Source organism: Chaetodon auriga, chromosome 21 (genome assembly GCF_051107435.1).
Source record: "Chaetodon auriga isolate fChaAug3 chromosome 21, fChaAug3.hap1, whole genome shotgun sequence".
In the NCBI taxonomy this organism is placed as follows: domain Eukaryota; kingdom Metazoa; phylum Chordata; class Actinopteri; order Chaetodontiformes; family Chaetodontidae; genus Chaetodon; species Chaetodon auriga.
Genome location: NC_135094.1, coordinates 22,542,964 through 22,562,676, shown reverse-complemented (window position 1 = coordinate 22,562,676; position 19,713 = coordinate 22,542,964). Strand labels below are relative to the sequence as shown.

At 40.1% G+C, this 19,713-nt stretch overlaps 1 protein-coding gene across 1 annotated transcript in view; it reads right to left on the bottom strand.

Annotated features, from left to right (window-relative positions):
• Positions 1-2,038: 2,038 nt before the first annotated feature.
• Positions 2,039-19,713, bottom strand: part of cubn (cubilin (intrinsic factor-cobalamin receptor)) — a 220,026-nt gene continuing 202,351 nt past the window's right edge. Inside the window, exons 60-67 of the mRNA XM_076721417.1 lie at positions 19,082-19,281; positions 18,496-18,658; positions 11,680-11,888; positions 7,200-7,344; positions 5,608-5,789; positions 5,149-5,314; positions 2,990-3,225; positions 2,039-2,282 (exon numbers count right to left, since the gene is read on the bottom strand). Coding sequence (XP_076577532.1) covers positions 2,175-2,282; positions 2,990-3,225; positions 5,149-5,314; positions 5,608-5,789; positions 7,200-7,344; positions 11,680-11,888; positions 18,496-18,658; positions 19,082-19,281 — 1,409 coding nt within the window. The 3' untranslated portion in view covers positions 2,039-2,174. The remainder of the gene's footprint in view (positions 2,283-2,989; positions 3,226-5,148; positions 5,315-5,607; positions 5,790-7,199; positions 7,345-11,679; positions 11,889-18,495; positions 18,659-19,081; positions 19,282-19,713) is intronic.

Genomic DNA, 19,713 nt, shown 5'->3' with positions numbered 1-19,713 from the left:
ATTTTGATTCATTCTTCGGCAATCACACTTCATAAAAGACGCCTCTGAAATTCCTGAGTTAAACTGTGCTGGATGCTCCCGCTCCCTTTTAGTCAGGAGGGTGGGGCATCCATGATTTCCAAAAAGAACTGAAAATTTTGACTCGTCAGATCATGGGACAGTTTTCCGCTTCGCCTCAGTCCATCTTAAATGAGCTTGGGATGCGGTGGTGTAACAATTTGGCTCTGTCTAGTGATTTTATGTGTTTTTATTCTGTACTTTCTTACTGCACCTATGTAACCTAATGAATGTCCTTGTACCGTTCAGAGTTGTAAGATAACATGACTGGTAAAAGCCAGTTAGGATAACAGGAGGCAGATGACACTTTTCTCTCTTCTCTGTCAGTGAGGTCTGTTGCATTAGATACACACCTAAACAAAACTCACACACTGGTTGCTTATCACATTCCAAGGACAAGATCTGGACACTAGTTGGGCTGTTGGTAGAGTTTCAACTTGCATTTGTGAATGCAGCAATGAAGTGTGTTCACGGACAATGGTTTTTAGAAGTGTTCTTCAGCCCATGCAGTGATGTCCACTACAGAATCATATCTGTTTTCAATGCAGTGCTGCATTTTATGTTGAGAAACATTATTCTTAAAGTGTTGACTGTTGGCCAGTGCAGTCTGTCACAGAGTGGTGAATCCCTCCGCATCTTTACTTTAGAAAGACTTAACCTCTCTGGGATGCTCTTTTCTTTGCTCACTCATGTTACAAACCTTGTCAGTTGCCAGTTGACCTAACTAATTACGAGATGTTTCACCATTTTTTTTTTTTTTTGCTTTTAGCATTTCACAACTTTTCCAGTGTTTGTTGCCACTGTCCCAACTTTTTTGAAATGTGTTGCTGGCATGGCGTCTAAATGAGGATGTAATTTTCAAAAAACAATGAAATTTTTCAGTTTCAACATTTGATATATTGTCTTTGTACTATTTTAAAATAATCTGACATTTCAATATTTTGCAAATCGTCACTTTTTGTTTCTATTATTGTTTCACACAGTGTCCCAACTTTTATTTTTTTTAAATGGGGTTGTGATGATATTACTGAAATTTTATTAGTCAGGCATTACTTTGTTATTAGTCAAACTGTAAGTTATATAAGTAATATGTAATACTGATTATAAATCGCTATTATGGGATGACAGACACCATTGAAACATAATTCCAAGACAAGGTATTCATACATTTTTAAGCCATCTATGCAGTTTACCTCCCAACCATTTTTCATACTCCTTCAGCTGCTTCTAAATTAAGCCACCTATACAGTTAAGCTCCCAGCCATTGGTCAACCACTGCAGTTACTGTCCCAGTTGACGCTGTTTTTCACCCTTCTTCCCTTTTCCACTCTTTCAGGTATTAATATTCTATTCAGCTTTTAGCTCTTCATTCATTCATACTTTAAGCAAGAAATTAAATTTACACCTTAAAAAAATTCAAATCTCAGCGAGCCCACTCTCACCGGGACAAAGCTGGTATCACTGTGATGATCAAATTCTCTGATGACTCTGCAATTGTGGCGTTTGTCAGTGGTGGAGAGGAGACTCTACCACTGTGGAAGGTGGTGGTAACACTACAGGAAGCGAGAGAGCAGACTATTGAGGAAGCTTAGGTCCTTCAATGTGTACAAGATGTTGCAGATATTTTAGATAGTTGTTGTTGCAATTTTGTATTTTTCGTTTTAGCTATCTTCTCAATCTTATTTCTAAATCTATTTTTATTCTATGTATTTTTCTTAATTTTATTGTATTTTCTTTAGTTTTTGATGTCCATCCAGCAAAGCCTGATACTGTATCATTACTTTGACCAATAATGTTATCTCAAGGTCCAAATGAGTCTGAAAAATTTCAAATAGAATCCAATCGAAGTTCGCTTGAACAATGCTTGTTCGTCCAGTGCTTGTCTCTCAGCAGGTCAGCTGTAGTGCTCTGGTTTAAAATGAATATAATAAAACTAAAACAAACATCTTAAAGACAAATTACTGACCACATTGTACTTCTTGAATCATGTATTTAATGTATTTAACAGTATACATTTATTTATTATATTGATTAAAAAATAAATCCACAGAAGGCGTTGACATCTAAACATAATTAGGAAATTAGTCAGCAGCTGTCTGTGTGAGGAAGCTCATTCTTCAGCTGCTCCAGGTGAGTCTGAACCCTGAAGGCAGGGTGGCATACTGGGCATGGAAAACGATGCAGACTTGATGGGAGGAGGCTGTGAATGGAGCAATGATGGTTTCCTGAATAAACAACAGAGAGATGAGAAATAATTAACATACTTGTGTATTCAATCATAGTCCTCAATTTACAAAGATATGTATGCTGTCTATTAATTGAGAAATACACACAAAAACATTCCAATGTCTCATATGTTTCTAATCACACACATATGCTGTGTGATATTAGAAATGCTGTGATGTCTAGTCTGTAACTGTCTTTGTGCCAGTCAGAATTTCTAAAGGCAATACATGTCAATAAATTTTTTAAAACTATGTCTGTGGATACTTCATTTTGAAAACGTAATTAAACATAATTACTAAAAAGTGCCCATATAACGGTTACCAAAGTGCAGGGCTGTCTTGTTACAAGTTTAGAGGCATAAAATATGGGAGGCAGGAATGGAAATTCACACAAAAACATGGGAAACAGCATCTTAAATTTATTGTCTGAAAAATGTGCAGCAGTTCCTTTTCAGATGCACATCAGTGGAGAAAGACTATAGAGCAGGTAGAAACAGTGAGTGAAAGAGATGGACAAAGAGAGAGACACAAACTGAAAGACAGTTTGGAACTTAACTAGAGCTGTCTGCTCAGCGTTATAATATAAGAATTTGTTTATTCAATACTGTCTCCTTGAGTGGCCCTCCTGCTTATTTTAAATAGTAAAAATTCCCCTAAATCTGCTACATTACAGCTGAAGTAGTGACTGCTTTCTTGGGTTGACATACCACTCCACAGTAAGGTCCAACAGGCAGTGAGGAGGTGTCTGGGCCATCATACAACTTCAAGAAATTGTGCTGGCAATCTCCAGGGTCATCAATACTGATCTGGGCAAAGGTGATGGTGACCACATGACCTCTTGTTGCCACGATGCCCCATTCACAGTGGGTACCATTGGGGTAGGTGCCTGGGTAGTTGGGACTTGAGAATGAACCATGGTCTCCATACAGAGTGCCACCACAACCTAGTACACAAACATATTAAAACAAAGATGCTTAATAAAAAGCAGTGTAAGCAAATAGGAAGGCATGAGCAATTTAAATTAGAAAAAGATCAAATCTTAGCCAAGCTTCACTGAAAACAAGAAGAGATTCTGCTGAGGTTTACTCTCAAGCCCGGGTACAACACCATCTACATCCTCAAAACCACCATGCTATACAGAGGTAAGCAAAGTACTCATCACTCAATTTCAGGCATTGCATCATAGCCTGGATTTCAGTGAGGAGCAAATAGATGCTGTCACTATGGAACACAAATTGCTACAACATTCTGTCAACACATTTGGACAAATTATACATAGATGGACAGTTATACAAGGACATAAGCCCCTCATTTTCCTTTAAAAAAGAAAAACTAAAAAACTGAAAATCAAACATCTTGAAAACATTAATTCAAGTAATAAGAAATCTTTTAAATACAAAGAAAACATGGTAACAACAGCCCAAACATTAAAATTTCATATCATTAGTTACAAAATGAAACAATAAATGTTGATCCTACCAGACTGACAATACTGACCTTTTCTTGAGTTCCCTAATGATGGCCCAATCCTGTTTTGCTATCAGTGGAAGTGGGGAACTGCAATTTAATCCCTTTCTTTTTTTACTTATCTCCCTTACTTTACTTTCCCTTAGTTTTCTTTTTTTTATCCATCCACCCAATAGATCGACTGTTCAGGATGCAGACATGCGCACGCACACACAGCCATGTTTTCATCATTTTTGGTGACACTGCATCGACTTATATTAATTTCCTGGAGACTAACCCTAACCCTAAACCTAACCTTACCCGCACCTTAAACCAAATGTTCACCCTGAAATTTTATGACTTACATTACAAGGACCTGCATTTTGTCCCCATAGGGAAGGCGAGTCCCCCCAACGTGTAAACTGTGTAAACAGATTTATGTCCCCACAACATGAGTAATACATGGTCTCACATACACACACACAGGCACACGAACATCAAACCAGCTGTTTTGTTATTCCCTGTGAAATTCAGTCAACTGGGGTGTATATACAGGATTTACTGTTCTTGTCTTCCTTGTGTTTTGTCTTTTTGTCTTAATAGAAAAAAAAAAATCATCTTTGGATTTAAGACTACAGGTTTAAAGAGAATGGTTGTATTTCAAACTGGGGATGTGTAATTTGAAAGACATGGGTGTTAACAAGTAGGCAGAGCTTAATGATTATGCTATCTGACTATGCTATGACTATGGGGTTACATCATGGGAAATGAAGGACGCAGATTGGAGTTCGAGTCTTACAAGGGACTTAAACCTTGAACATTTTTCCTTCTACCCCTTCAATTTTTTTTTTTTTTTTTAAATCAGTCTCTTGCAATTCTCCAACTTGATGGAATTTCAGTACTAAATTGCTGGAGTTCCCCTTAAGCCACCAGTTTTTCTGACCCAGGAAATTGTATTCAGAGAAATATGAAGCTTATGAAAACAGGAAGATCCACAGAAGAGAATTTCACAGTCATTTCCAAACATTTTGGAATAGGGTTTGAGAAATTTTTTGATTTTTTATGAATGAGAGTTTTGAGTGTCCGCAATGAAAACCAATGTGTTTTTAGTTGTGGCTTCTCTCAGTTTCTCAACAAAGTATGCATGCATCTACAAAAAACACACCATGGTAGATCCTGAGTTGTGAGATGAAGTGTGCGGCTACCTTACTGTTGAGTCTGAGCAGAGAAACCCATCAACTAAATCAGTCACAGTTTGAACCCAGTGAGTCATAGATTTCACTCATCATCTTCTTAGTATAAGCTGTATTAATTGGTGACAGCAACTGTTTTAGTCTTTGGTTGGAATGAAAACCTTTAAGCTCTTGATGTTTAATGGAACTTGGTTTGAAATCATTTGTATAAACAGTTCAGTTCTGACCATGAGGGGACGATGTCCATGTGACCTCGAAGCCATCTCGGGCGTGGGAGAAGTCACTCTTAAAGCGTAAGTAGAGCAAGTTGAATTGTGAGAAGATGGGGCTGGGCAGGGTGCTGCCACAGAACCGATCAATCAGTGGAGAGTCCACTGTACTGCCATTCCGGATCTGAGAGACAATTGAGTAGAACAGACTTACTATATGGCCAAAAGTATGTAAACACATGTTAGTCTGGGGTTGTTTTTTCTGATTTAGACCCCTGAGTTCTAAAGAAGAGAAATCTTAATTGATTAGCATTGTGATATTTTAGACAATAGTTTAAATAGACAATACTTAAAACCTTGTGACAAAGGGGCGCTTTAGTGTTTCAATATTAATTATGAATAACATTAGGGCACTAAATGATGTATGTAGTCATTCAAAGTGTTTGTGTGTGTCTCTGCATGTGGTAGTTGTTTCACCTCCAGGTAGTCAAATTCACAGCTGCTGTGGCTCTCCACATCAAAACTGTTAAAGAAGACTGAGATGTAGCTGTTCTGTGGTGCCTTCAAGATGATGGTGCAGTCTATGTTGTGGGGGTAAATGTCAGGCCAACCCGGACTCTTCAGGTAGCCGTATTCCTGTTCATAGATTCTGCTACAGCCTGGAGACCACCACAACCATAGTCAGAGCACTTATCTACTACCAGCATCCCTCAGTATCTATTGTACGCGCTGAAAACATTTTCTGCAGTTTTCACTGGGATTGTTTCTTCAAGAAAATGAAAACTGTGTGTGTTCCATGGATTATCCAGAGAAACATATTCTGTATCTGGAAACAGATGTTGAATTTTGTCAACTGCTGTGAACAGCACAAATGAAATTCTATTTACCTCCACTATATTGGGGGTGTAGGCAGATATCTAAAAACCTGAAAATGGAACCCAAACTATCTGCATGAACAGATACCAGTAGAGGGGAGAGGGGAAAAAACTAACTTGTTTTTCTGTAATTTGGGTGCCCAAACCTTTCAAAATAGATAACACTAATTTCACAGTAATTACAAAGATGAAAAGTAATTTCCTAAGGCCTGTTTCAGACCACACAATTTTCTTGTCTTTAACAATTGTCACTGTGTCAGATTTAATGATCACACTACCAGAAACTCATGCCCTGTCTTGGTCGGTTGACTGGCCAGACAACATGAATGACCCCGATAAATCACGGCACATCTCATCTTATGATCATGCACGACATCAGATGTCATTGGGGAGGCAGATGAGCAGCTGTCAATCAAACTGACAGAAGCAGCTGTTGATGCACATTAAAAGCAAATTGAAGAGGCAGTTTAAAGTTTAAACTTAAACATTTGGTCATTATTTATATATCTACTGAGTAGCATCTGGTTAACAATTACAACAGGTACAAGGAGTTTCACATAGAGTAATTGTATTTCTACAGTTATTTATTCTACAATAAGCAGGTTTGGCTGTTTTGGCTGTATCAAACATGCTACTTTAACATCAGATCTGGAATCAGTAATGATAAGCATATTCCTGCAGTTAGGACTGGGGATAATGTTACAACAGCACAGCCAGCTACTTGCCGAGCTATCCAACCTGACCGCAGCAACCTCAACACCCTAGACTTTGCATCGGAGTGTCACGCAGCACCACATGACAGGTTGTTCTGCATGTCACACCACACAAGTACAGGTGACCAATTGTCATTCAGATCGACCACAACAAAATCGGGGTAAAATTGTGTAGTCTGATCTAGGCCTAAGTCTCAGTCAGTGAAGCTGTGTTGACTGGTGAGATGGCGAGATGGTGTAAATATGCCCTCTATTCACAGCCAGCTACTGGTACATGTGGGTCAAAGTTTCCATTGATTAATATACATTCTTTTTTTTTTTTTTTTAAACCAAACGTGTTCACATCTATACACATTTGAGGCCCAAAGCTATTTAATGAAATGTACTGTATAAAAGATATACAACTACAACTAAGTAATAGTATAGCAGGATATTATGGTTCTGTTTGTCATCTTGTGACAGGTTTAATATAGGTACGTACTGGCAATCTTATAGGTGAAACTCAGGCCATTTCCTGTCATGAAGGTGTCAGATTTGAAGTGCACGAGGATTGTTCTACTGAAGCTGTAGAAGTCCAGTGGATGACCATCCGATGGACAGAACTTGTGTGACTGTCCGTAGTCTTCCTGGAAACACAAGAATCACCTCATTCAGAATGCATATTATAATATTTTAACTATGCATAAGGTTTTTAGGTAAACTTCACCTCTCCACAGTGATTATGGGTGCTTTTACACCACATATGTTTAAACAAACTCTGGGGCAATTGCCCATTTAGTTTGTTTTTTTTGGCTGGGGTGAAATATGTGAGTCAAACAGACAAACAATTAGACTGATTTTTTTAAGCAGTATATAAAGCACCAAATCACAACAGAAATTGTCTCAGGACACTTTCCTGGCACAGACCATATTCTTTATCTACAGAGAGCCAACCATTTCCTCATGAGCAAGCACTTGGTGACAGCGGCAAACAGAAAACTTTCTTTTAATAGGATAAAACTTAGTCGGTTGGGGGGGGGGGAGAAAGACAGACAGACAGATAGACATACAGAGACAGAGACATACAGACAGAAACACACAGTGACAGTGAGAGTCCTAATAATAGACTCTTAACTATATGTAGTATATATCACATAGTATATACAAATATGATATATTTATGGATGTACGTATATGGAACAGATAGTATATGTATGTAATACAGCACTAAGGATTTGATACTATTGGAAATATGACTAATAGTAATAGCAGGTACAGTGAATGTCAGACAGGGCCATCGCAGGAGACGTAGCTACAATCCACAATCCAGGTTCAGTCACTATCCATGGGAACTGGCAAGACGACAAAGCACAAAGACTCCAAGGAAGAAGCTAAGTTGGTAACATGCCTTGGTAGGGCATGAAAGCGTGCAGGTGGAGAAGCAGAGAACAGAGGAGCTTGGTGTATCTTTGGAAGTCACCCGACAGTCTAATAGCAGCATAACTAAGGGCCGGTCCAGGGCTGGCTCAGGATTGCCCTGAGCCAGCCGTAACTATAAGCTTTATCAAAAAGGAAAGTTTTAAGCCTATTCTTAAATGTAGAGACAATGCCTGCCTCCCGGACAAAGACTGGAAGATGGTTCCACAGAAGAGGAGCTTGATAGCTAAAGGCTCTGAATCCCATTCTGCTTTTGGAGACGTTAGGAACCATAAGTAGGCCTGCATTGTTCTATTGGGATAATAAGGTACTATGAGCTCTTTACGATAAGATGGTGCCTGACCATTTATGGGTTTGTAATAGGGATGACGAGATTCACCGATTCATATCGGTGATCCGATACAAACGTTGCGATGTGACTGCACCGGTAGATTCAAGGTACATCAGATATAATTTACTGGTGAATTTACGGTCCATCTCTTCTAGCCTGTCTGCATTGATAAATTCCATGGTTAAATCGATTATTTCATGTTCTAGTACTATTCCCTGTCCTGTCGTGTTTTCCGAGGCAACCTGAATGCACCATCGGTCCTCCTTCACTGATGCAAATGTTGTTCACAACATAGAGGGAAACGAGAACGACGTTAGCAGCAAGGAGATGTTCAGTGCACCGAAAAAGACACATAAATCAAAGTGTGGCAATATTTCGGGTTTTTCAAGCGATAAGGTAAACTGGACAAAACGCACGCAATCAGGTCATATTATTTGCACTATGCACGTTGTTAATACTGTGCTTTCTGAAACTGTTAAACTGTGAGGTTTTATACGTTTTGTAAAATTGTAGAGACAGAGAACATAATTCGGAGTAAGGATTGCTTATTATAAATAAAATTTAATGCTCTGTCTATATATACAGAATTATGTCTTTTTTAAAAATAGGATTTATTGGTTTGCTCAGTAAAAACAAACCAAAAATTACATGCATCTCTCAAATTGATAGAGAGAGTAAAGCAGAGTTGTGCTATAAGAAATCTGATATGGGCACACTCTCGTACCACAACTAACTGTATCGAATTGGATCACATCATATCGAACTGAATCTCTTTGTAAGCAAGTCATATCGTTATCAAATCATTTTTGAATCGCATCGTATTGTGAACAGGAGCGAATTGCATCACATCGCATCGACAGAGGCTTCAGTGTATCGTTAATGTATCCTATCGGTGGCTGCGTATCGAGATGCATATCGAATCGGCCTCAGTGGTGGAGATATACATCCCTAGTTTGTAAGTAAGGAGACGTATTTTAAATTTTATTTTAAATTTTACAGGGAGCCAGTGCAGATTGGCTAATATTGGAGAAATATGATCTCTCTTTCTTGTTTTTGTCAGAACATGTGTTGGAGAATATTTAGTAATGAATTTGGGCAGCCTGATAATAAGGAACTGCAATAATCCAGCTTGGAAGTTACGAATGCACAGACTAGTTTTTCTGCATTGTTTTGGTACACGATGTGCCTGATTTTTGCAGTGTTATTAAGGTGAAAAAGGCAGTCCTTGAAATTTGCTTTACAGGAAAGTTAAAGGACATGTCCTGATCAAAGATAACTCCAGATTCTTTACAGTGGTGCTGGAGGCCAGTGCAATGCCATCCATAACTGCTATCATTAGAAAGTGAGTTTCTAAGGTATTTACGGCTTTGTACTATAATTTCAGTTTTGTCCAAGTTTAGCAACAAATGGCATGTCATCCAGGTCTTTATGTCCTGAAGACACACTTGTAGTCTGGTTAACTGATTGGTTTCTTCTGGCTTCATCTACACTGCTGAGGCTTCTCCTATTGACCTTCACCAACAAATTCTATAATTTTGTCATCAAAATCATCAACCTGTATTTTAGACCCCATCCCGACTAAGCTGCTTAAAGAAGTTTTACCCTTCATTGGCTCTTCTTTATTAGATATGATCAACTTATCTTTATCAACAAGCTATGTACCACAGTCCTTTAAAGTAGCTGTAATAAAACCTCTGTGTGAAAGCTGTGTGACTTTCAGCATCAGTTTATTTTAGGACTTAGACTGCATCATAGCACTGGTTAAGTTACAGATGACCCTCTAATTGCATCAGACAAAGGACTTGTCTCTGTACTAGTCTTATTAGATCTTAGTGCTGCATTCAACACCATTTACCATGGTATCGTATTGCAGAGACTGGAACACTTCATTGGCAGTAGGAGAACTGCGCTAAGCTGGTTTAAATCCTACTTCTCAGTTGGATTTTACTTTTATGGAGCGCTTCTTTTCAGAAACACTTCTTTTTAGAAACATTCGTTAAAGAAACTAGTGTTTCTGACAAGAAACACTCCTTAAATTTTCATTGCCATGCAGATGATACCCAGCTATAGTTAGCTTAGTTAACTAGATTTCAAGCGTGTCTTAAGGACATAAAAACCTGGATGATCTACAAGTTGCTAAATTCGGACAAACTGATGTTATTGTACTAGGCCTATATCTGACGATGTAGCAATTATGGATGGCATTGTGCTGGCCTGCAGCACCACTGTAAATAATCTGTATTTTTTTGTTGATCAGGATATGTCCTTTAACTCTCATGTAAAACAAATTTAAAGAACTGTCTTTTTTCACCTATGTAACATTGCAAAAATCATGCACATCCTGTCTCAAAGCATTGCAGAAAAACTAATGCATGCATTAGTAGCTTCCAGGTTGGATTATTGCAATTCCTTACTATTGAGGTGCCCAAATTCATTGCTAACTCTCCAGCTGATCCACAATGCTGCAGCAAGTCTTCTGACAAAACATGAGGAAGAGAGATCAAATTTCTTCGTTATTAGGAACTCTGCACTGGCTCCCTGTCGAGAAAATTCAGAATACAATTTAAAATCCTTCTCCTTACTTACAAATCCGTAAATGGTCAGGAACCATCTTATCTTAAACAGCATATAGCATTTTTTTATCCGATTAGAACACTATGTTCCCAAAAGGCAGACTTATCTTTGTGCAGGAGGCAGACACTGTCTCTACATTTAAGTGAAGGCTTAAAATTTTCCTTTTTGATAAAGCTTATAGTTAAGGCTGGCTCAGGCTTGCCTTGGACCAGACGTTATAGTTATGCTCCTATAAGATTAGACTGTTGGGGGATTTCCAATGGTACACTGAGCTCCTCTGTTCTTCTCTGCCTCTCCACCTGCACGCTTTCATGTTTTACCACGGCATGTTACTAACTTAGCTTCTTCCCCGGAGTCTTTGTGCTGAACTGAACTGCTATTACTATTAGTTACACTTCCATTATTATTAGATCCATAGCATTGTATTATACACATATATTATCCGTTACCAATACCTACATATATCACATACATAAATGTATCATATATCTGTACACCAAGCTTTATACTATATATACTACACAGAGTTAAGAGTGTATTTATCAGAAATTCTTATAACTGTTGCTCATTTGTCCCATCAGTATACATTTTGGGGGCTATGATAACAGCACTTTTTGTTCCAGTCCTTGTCTGAACTCACCACTGGCCAGTCCTTCATTTCCAAGTAATTTGTTGAGCAGCTCTGGTTGGGCTGGAGGACAAAGGTCTGGATAGACACTTGGATGGTTTCCTGGGCAGGAGCATCCACAATCCACCGGCAGAAGGTATAAGGGGGATAAGCATGGGGGAAGGACGGTGAGGTCAGGGTCTGAGTGGTGGTTGTGGCATTCAGAGTCCCGCCACAAACCACTGAGGGAAGGCAGATAAATAGAAAGGTTTGGAAAATGCACCAAAATATCAAAGTATTGTAGTTACTTGTGATTCACAAATTTGTGATAACTTAGTGCAGAATACAAGATTTTTTCAGCAGGGATGTCACAATCGCATGGATATAAATTAAATTTTAGAGAGTTCAATGCCAAATTTCAGCAGATAAGAACACAGACAAAGAAGACCAGCTACTTTTCAATTGCATCAACCTACCACATCTCACTGAGGAAGAGGCTAATATGCATAAATCACCACTAACACCAGGAGAGGTCTCTGCTGCTCTCAACTTGATGCCTAATAGGAAAGCACTAGGACCTTGTGATTTTTACCTGCTGAGTTCTACAAACACCCATTTCACCATAATACAAAGATAAAAATCACTGTCAGATTTATGTATGTGCTTCTGCCTTGCATATTTCAATAAGTGTCTTTTAATGCTGTCTTATTTAGTCAATATTTTGTCATTACAGTCTTTCTTGTGCCTTGTGAAAAAGATTGCAGTCATCCCATCCATAATTAATCCTGAGCAAATTGCAGACATGCAGATTGTTCAATCAATTACTGATTTCTTCATAGTATACAAACCATCATGTGTCTTGTTTTCAGCCAAAAGCAATTTATTCACCTGCTCTGTGTGGCAGTCATATACTAACCCTCACTATATTTGGTGATTTTGACCCTTGTTTGCCTTTGTAAGTAAAGTTGGACTTTTATCTTAACCTGCCAAATCTGTGTGTTGTGCTTTTGGGTTCTCACTTGCTTTCTTACAGTACAGCCTCAATGGACCAGGTGCTTTTGCTATGTTGATAGTACAGTTAGAGAGACACAAGACAGGGGGAATAGAGTAAGGATGATATGCAGCAAAGGGCTCCAATTTGCAATTGAACCCAGCTCACTGTACTCTACTGAGTTTTGTTCCGTAGCCACCTGCATTGATGGTCATCCTCAGGAGTGGAAAAGAAAGGGCCCTGTCAGTCAGATCTGCCATGCTTGCCAGCCTGGCACCCCTGGGTTCATACCTGGCCCCAGCCTCCAGTGCCCCGAGTGACTCCCTGGAGACAGTGCAACAGAATGGACTTGTCTCTCATCAGCAGAGTGACAGCACCAAAGTGCATATCATCTTGTGTCTGCCACATAGGTGAATGTGTGTACCAGAGAGGGGAATGAGTGGAAAACTGCCTTCAACACACCTCACAGTATTAACACTGACCTGCTCAATTCTTGTGAGTTTTTCTATCTTGACAAATCATCACCACACATACCGTAGCTCTCCTGAGACATTGTTTTTGGCTGGCCACTATGGAGCAGAACACTATTTTTTTGCCACATGTCAGGTCTGCACCCAGAACAACAGCTCTCACCAGGCTCCTGCTGGTCTACTACTGTCAGGTTCTCAGCAACCCTGGTTGCACATGTCCATGAACATGTCACCAAACTCCCCAAATCAAATGGTAAAACTGTCATTCAAATGTGCCCTTCAATGTTGTGCCCATCAACTGTCATTCTGCATTGTGCTTTTGGGTTCAAATTTGCAGTCATTCTGAGCTATTATACATAGTCGCCCTGGACACAGAGAAAGTCTTTAGTTAAGTAAACCAGAAACTTTTATTCTGAGAATCATTCTCCATCATCTTGAAATTTGATTGGAAAAACAAGACACTAGAATTAAACTAGCCACTTTACAACCCTGATACATATTAAAGTGGATCCACCCTAACCAGTCAGAGTGTGTAAAGAAATTCTTCTTACAGACTTATTATTACATATCACTAAGGCAATCTATCAACTACCATCCTTACTCCAAAGCATTAGCTCTGAGAGCCAATTGGAAATTCCACAAGATCACAAGCAAAAGTTCCTCTACAACTGCCCTTTTGCAGTAAATAACTAATTGTGAGTTGGTAGGCATTTGTTTTTCTGATTGCTTGTCAAAGATTTTTCAGAAGAATAATGCCACTTCTGTGTACAGGTATATACATTTATGCAGATTTGTGTTGTAAAAGCACTTTGAGAGACAGTATAAATACAGTCCGTTTACCATTAAACACTACCAGTTTACATGCCAACTACTCTGCCCAGACATTCTGGATGAACATCACACATAAGTCTTTGACTGTGCGTTGCAGAATTCCGGTCTCTCCATATGCAAGCCTTTTAAGATCCCTATCACCAATTGAACAACCATTAAAATACGTACAACCCACACAATTGCACCCTTAACAATTGCTAAGACAACAAATTTTAACAGGAGAAATAGGAAAAGGTTTTGATCAGCCCTGTGGCAATACTTATAATCTGTGTATTTTTTTTATAGAAAGACAAAAGACATCAACAAACAACCATTTCGACTGAATCCCCCTCTGACTCTTCTGCTGCCTGTCCTGGACAATCACTATCAACCCCCCCCCCCCCCCCCATGGTCGAGCCACTCTTGGACCCCCTCCAGTTCGCCTATCAGCCCTGACTTGGAGTTGAGGACACCATCATCTACCTGCTCAACCGTGTCTACGGCTACCTGGACAAGCCAGCAAGCACTGTGAGGGTTATGTTTTTTGACTTCTCCAGTGCATTTAACACCATTCGTCCAGCTCTACTGGGTGACAAGCTGACAGCAATGCAGGTGGACGCCCCCCTAGTGTCCTGGATTGTAGACTACCTGACTGGCAGACCACAGTACGTGCACCTGCAGCACTGTGTGTTAGACAGAATGGTCAGCAATACTGGGGCCCCGCAGGGGACTGTCCTCTCTCCCTTCCTCTTCACCCTCTACACTACGGACTTCAACTATTGCACACAGACCTGCCATCTTCAGAAGTTTTCTGATGACTCTGTGATAGTTGGATGTATCAGTAAGGGTGATGAGGATGAGTACAGGGATGCTGTGGACAACTTTGTCACATGATGTGAGCAGAACCATCTGCAACTAAGGGCCAGAGTCATCTCTATTTTCTGAGGTGACTGAGGTCCTTCAACAGCTGCTGGACTATGCTCAGAATCTTCTATGAGTCTGCGGTGGCTAGTGCGTGCTGGGGCAGCAGGCTGAGGATGGCGTATGCCAACAGACTCAACAAACTGATCCGCAAGGCCAGTGACATTGTGGGAATGAAGTGTGACTCTCTGACGGTGGTGTCAGAGAGGAGGATGCTGACTATGCTACTACCTTGGACAACGTCACACACCAACTTCATGATGTGCTGGTGAGGCACAAGAGTACTTTCAGTGAGAGACTCATCTCTCACTGACTCATCAATCCCACCAAAATGCAGGACTGAATCCCACAGGAAATCACTCCTGCCTGTGGCCATCAAACTGTACAACTCCTCCCTCTGAATGGCACTCGGACTTTTCCAATATATATATATCTCTCTGACGCGTGTGTGTGTGTGTGTGTATATATATATATATATATACACACACACACACACACACACACACATATTAGGGGTGGGACTTTAACACGTTAATTACGATTAATTAATTACAAAAAAAAACGCGTCAAAAAAATTAAAGCATTTAATCGCAGCTTGCGCTCCAGACAACACGGAACGTTTGTAAGTGCACGAGTTCCTGGTCCACCGATCACACTGATGCACAAGACGCGTCAGAGCTAGGAGCTGTGTCCCAATTCAGGGGCTGCATCCTTCGGAGGATGGATTTGAAGGCCGATTACGTCATAACGCTGCGCGAAGGCTGTCCCAATTCGTCCAAATTCGAAGGATCCTCCAAATGCAGCCGACAAATGCGTCCTCCTTTTCCCTGTATTTGGAGGATGCGTCGCTACTATCCTTCACGGCCTCCCATATCCCAAGATGCTTTGCGCACCGATTGTTTTTTTTTTTAATAATGGCCACCTGTTGATATGAGTAGCTCAGTTAACTGTTAGCCTTATTAAAACTCTTCACTTACAAATGTTACAAGCTTGCATGTCAACTAATATCTTATTTTGGGTGAATACTCGATTGTGATTGGCTGCAGGGTGTCCGTTAAAAAGTGTTGTAGGACAACTATAAAAAAGTTCCGGTCAAATAGCCTGATTGTTCTAAATTATTGCGCTGGCTCAAACGCTAGTTGGTAACCGTGGCAACAGAAACTCAGAACATACGTTATTTCACAGTTTATTTAACACAACGGCAAGACAGTAGACAACATGAGTGATTTTATAGTTTTCTTCAAACACATTTAATGATCAGAGTGAATGGTGGATAATATTTCTTGTAATAACAATGATTTAGGAAACTATCTGTGGACTTTGAGTCTTTGAAACAAAATTTGGCATCATTCTCTGGACACACACAAGCGGTAAGAGGTGCACTTGCCCTCTGAAATGATACTTTGTATCACGTAACATAACGTTAAGCAATCATGTCACTTCCCTCCGCTGATTAGGTCTAATATAACAGTTGCGCCGACCGAGCTGCAGGTTCTGTGGCCAGAGCCGGTTACCTTGGCAACACGTCACAACGATATTAAATAGTCCACTCAGCCGCCTCTTGTTAAAAACTTACGATTTTAACGGTAAAAAACCCCCCCAACATTAACGTATTAATAATTGATTTAATATTTATTTCTTTCGTAAGTGACCATGGTAAAAGCGGGATAACGCCCTTCGAGGTGTCCATTATCAGAAATGAATGGACAACGCGGAGGAGTGAACCGTCCGACGCGAAGCTGTGAAGATATTCACATCAGGTGAATTTGTAAGTTGTATAATAGGCTACATTTTGCGCCTTTTACAAGGGATAGGAGCTGTACGGGCGCATCTCTGCACCCCCTACGTGTGTTTTTCCCGGGTTAGGAGGGAAGAAGTTATGACGTCGTGACGCAATCAGGAAATGCTCCGAAGGCTAGACCGTCCCATTTAGCGATAGTTGATGCGGCCGACGGAGGATCCTCCGCAGGACCCAGCCTCCAGAGACCGCGTAGGCTGGGTCCTCCGAAGGATGCAGCCCCTGAATTGGGACACACCTAGTGTCGTTTCTCAATACCAAGTACACCAAGTCCGGACTTACGAACTTGGCAGTTCGGACTTAGCAAGTTCGACCTGGGAGTACAGTCTCTCCAGGACGGGAGGACGCAGGACGGTCATTCTGCAATAGGGACGGCAGCGTACTTGATGACGTCACCATCGCGGCTACAGAGAAGAACGCATATTGAGAAAGGCCGCAAGATAAGAGCGTGGTTTTGTGCAAATTGTGCAAAAAAGAATTTGCCTACCACCGAAGCACATCAAACCTACGGTACCACCTGAATGCAAAGCATGTTGCAGCGAGCACAGAAACCGTTGGAGCTGTTAGTACTAGCAGTCCTGGTCCGAGTATGAGCAAGCGGTGCCGGCAACCCACACTGGAGCAAATGAAGCAAAATGTGGCTTCTTGTGGCAAATATTGTTATACCATTAAACTGCGATTGAGATTAATTAATCACAAAGCCTCTAATTAATTAGATTATTTTTTTTTAATCGAGTCCCACCCCTAATACACACACACACACACACACACACACACACACACACACACACACACTCTCTCTCTCTCTCTTCTAATTAATCTCTTCTATCTCTTCTATTCTTATAAGGACCACCTGTAACAAAAACAATTTCCCCTCAGGGATCAATAAAGTATTTCTGATTCTGAGTCTGATTCTAATTGGTCCCGTTCATCCGCACCACTCCAGGACACTGAAACAGTGCGCAATGCGCAATGGGACAAGTAATGAAACTACCAATGAAACCACAAAACTATCCAATTTGACAGCCTGATTCAGAAGGCCTCTGTAGTGGCCCAGGAGTTAGTGATGGCACATCATCCCCACTTTTGTTGTTAATTTTGTTTATATTTATTGAAATATTTTTAGCTATTTTTATTCATATTAAAATCCTATTATTATTCTTTCTTGCTTTTTTTCATTTTGGTGTTTTGTTCTTTGTAAAGGCACACCACTCAGATAATGACCATAGAGAGGTAATCATGAAACAGAAAATGCTTCATCTTTCAAATACGATCTACCTTTCTTTTTTTTTTAAAATTATTTTTGGGGGCTTTTTAAGCCTTTATGATAGAGAAAGGGGACGACATGCAGCAAGTGAGCTGCAGGCGGGAGTCGAACCTGCTGCCACTGCAGAGGACTAACAGTCTCAATATATGAGATGCACACCTTCCCTACTGAGCTATAGGGGCACCCCACGTTCTACCATTCTCACCATGTTTACCACAGGTGCTCAGAATAACCTAACTATAACCTTAACCAATGAAGCTGCTGCAGATGGGTATTTCAACTCAACACTTGACGTTCGGCACACAACATTCTCACAACATAAAGTGCAGGGTTGGCAGGACTGCGGCTACAGTGTTGCGGGGATTGTGGGCGAGAGCTGTCACTCAAACCCAAGAAATCAGGCCGCACATAAAACGAGGATCGTCATTACACTGAGAGGTGCCAGCATGCCAGTGTTTATGCTGTGGCATGCCACCTGTGGCACGAGCGCAAAAGGTTGCTGACCCCTGGTATAAAGCTTTGCTGGTGAATAGGAAGACTTGTTTCTGTAGCAAGTACAGGTGTAGTAGACAGAGAGTAGAAAGTGTCTTACATGGCACTGCTCTGTAGGTAGCATTGAAGCCTCGTCTCTGTACTGAACTATCAGTGACGAAGTGGATAGTCAGTAAGTTTCCGCTGGATACAAAATAAGAAGGGATGAATTCTCCACAGAATTTTCCAACCAAAGGAAAATTAATGTTGTCACCATCAAACACCTGATAGAGATACACATATATTGAAAACATTAATTAACAGAAAATACCAAACCCATTGTTGCCATAGTAGTTATTATTGTCTAGGTAGTATTCTATAGTTCGAGTGTTACAAGAAGAACTTATGTGACAAATTTTGTCAGATTTTTACACTTGGCATCATGACTTGTAACTGTAATCCACAAATGTAATTGATACAAATCCAAATTATAATTAGTTGGTTAGTTATCATTAGTTCACACTAGCAACCTACAAATGAAAGCATTATGCAGTATCTGATGCCTAGATTTCACTGATAATTCCTTGTGAGTTGTTGCAACAACATAACACAGCATAGTTATATATTGTGCAATGGTCAGTACTCAAATTATCTTCTAACAAAAGTCATATTTGCTATTGATATTTCAATGTCTGTGGGTTCTTTACTTTGACATAGTCGTAGCGGCAAGTAATGGAGCTTTCAAGGTCAAAAGAGTTGAAAGTCAGGTTGATAGCCCTGTTGACTGGCATCTCAATGATCCACAGGCAGTCCATCCAGGGCTCATAGCGCCCATCCAAGTTTGGATCTGGAGAGCCAAACATACCTATGGGCAAGGACAGGTAGCCACCACATCCCTGTGCTGGACCTGCAGGAAATTCAGAAACAGATGCTTTTTAACCACTTCTTAAAACTTATGTGTTATACCATAGGCACATTCAGACTAGCTTCTCAAAGTAGAAAAAAAAAACAATGTCTGGGAGGATCAAAATATTTATATGCACACAGTACCACAAATATGCAGGTAATGGCAGATTGCATGCTTTTAGTAGTTGAAATTATGTTTGTGGAAATATAGTGTATATATTGTGTTTGTATATTTGTGTTCGTATGTATCAAAGTCAAAGTCAAAGTCGGCTTTATTGTCAATTTCTTCATATGTACCAGACATACAAAGGAATCAAAATTACGTTTCCCACTATCCCACAGTGTGACAAGACAATTTCAAGTAAAACACAGTAAAGTGCACAGGCACAAAGAATAAAGACAGGCACGTCCTAACAACTACAGTAACAATAAA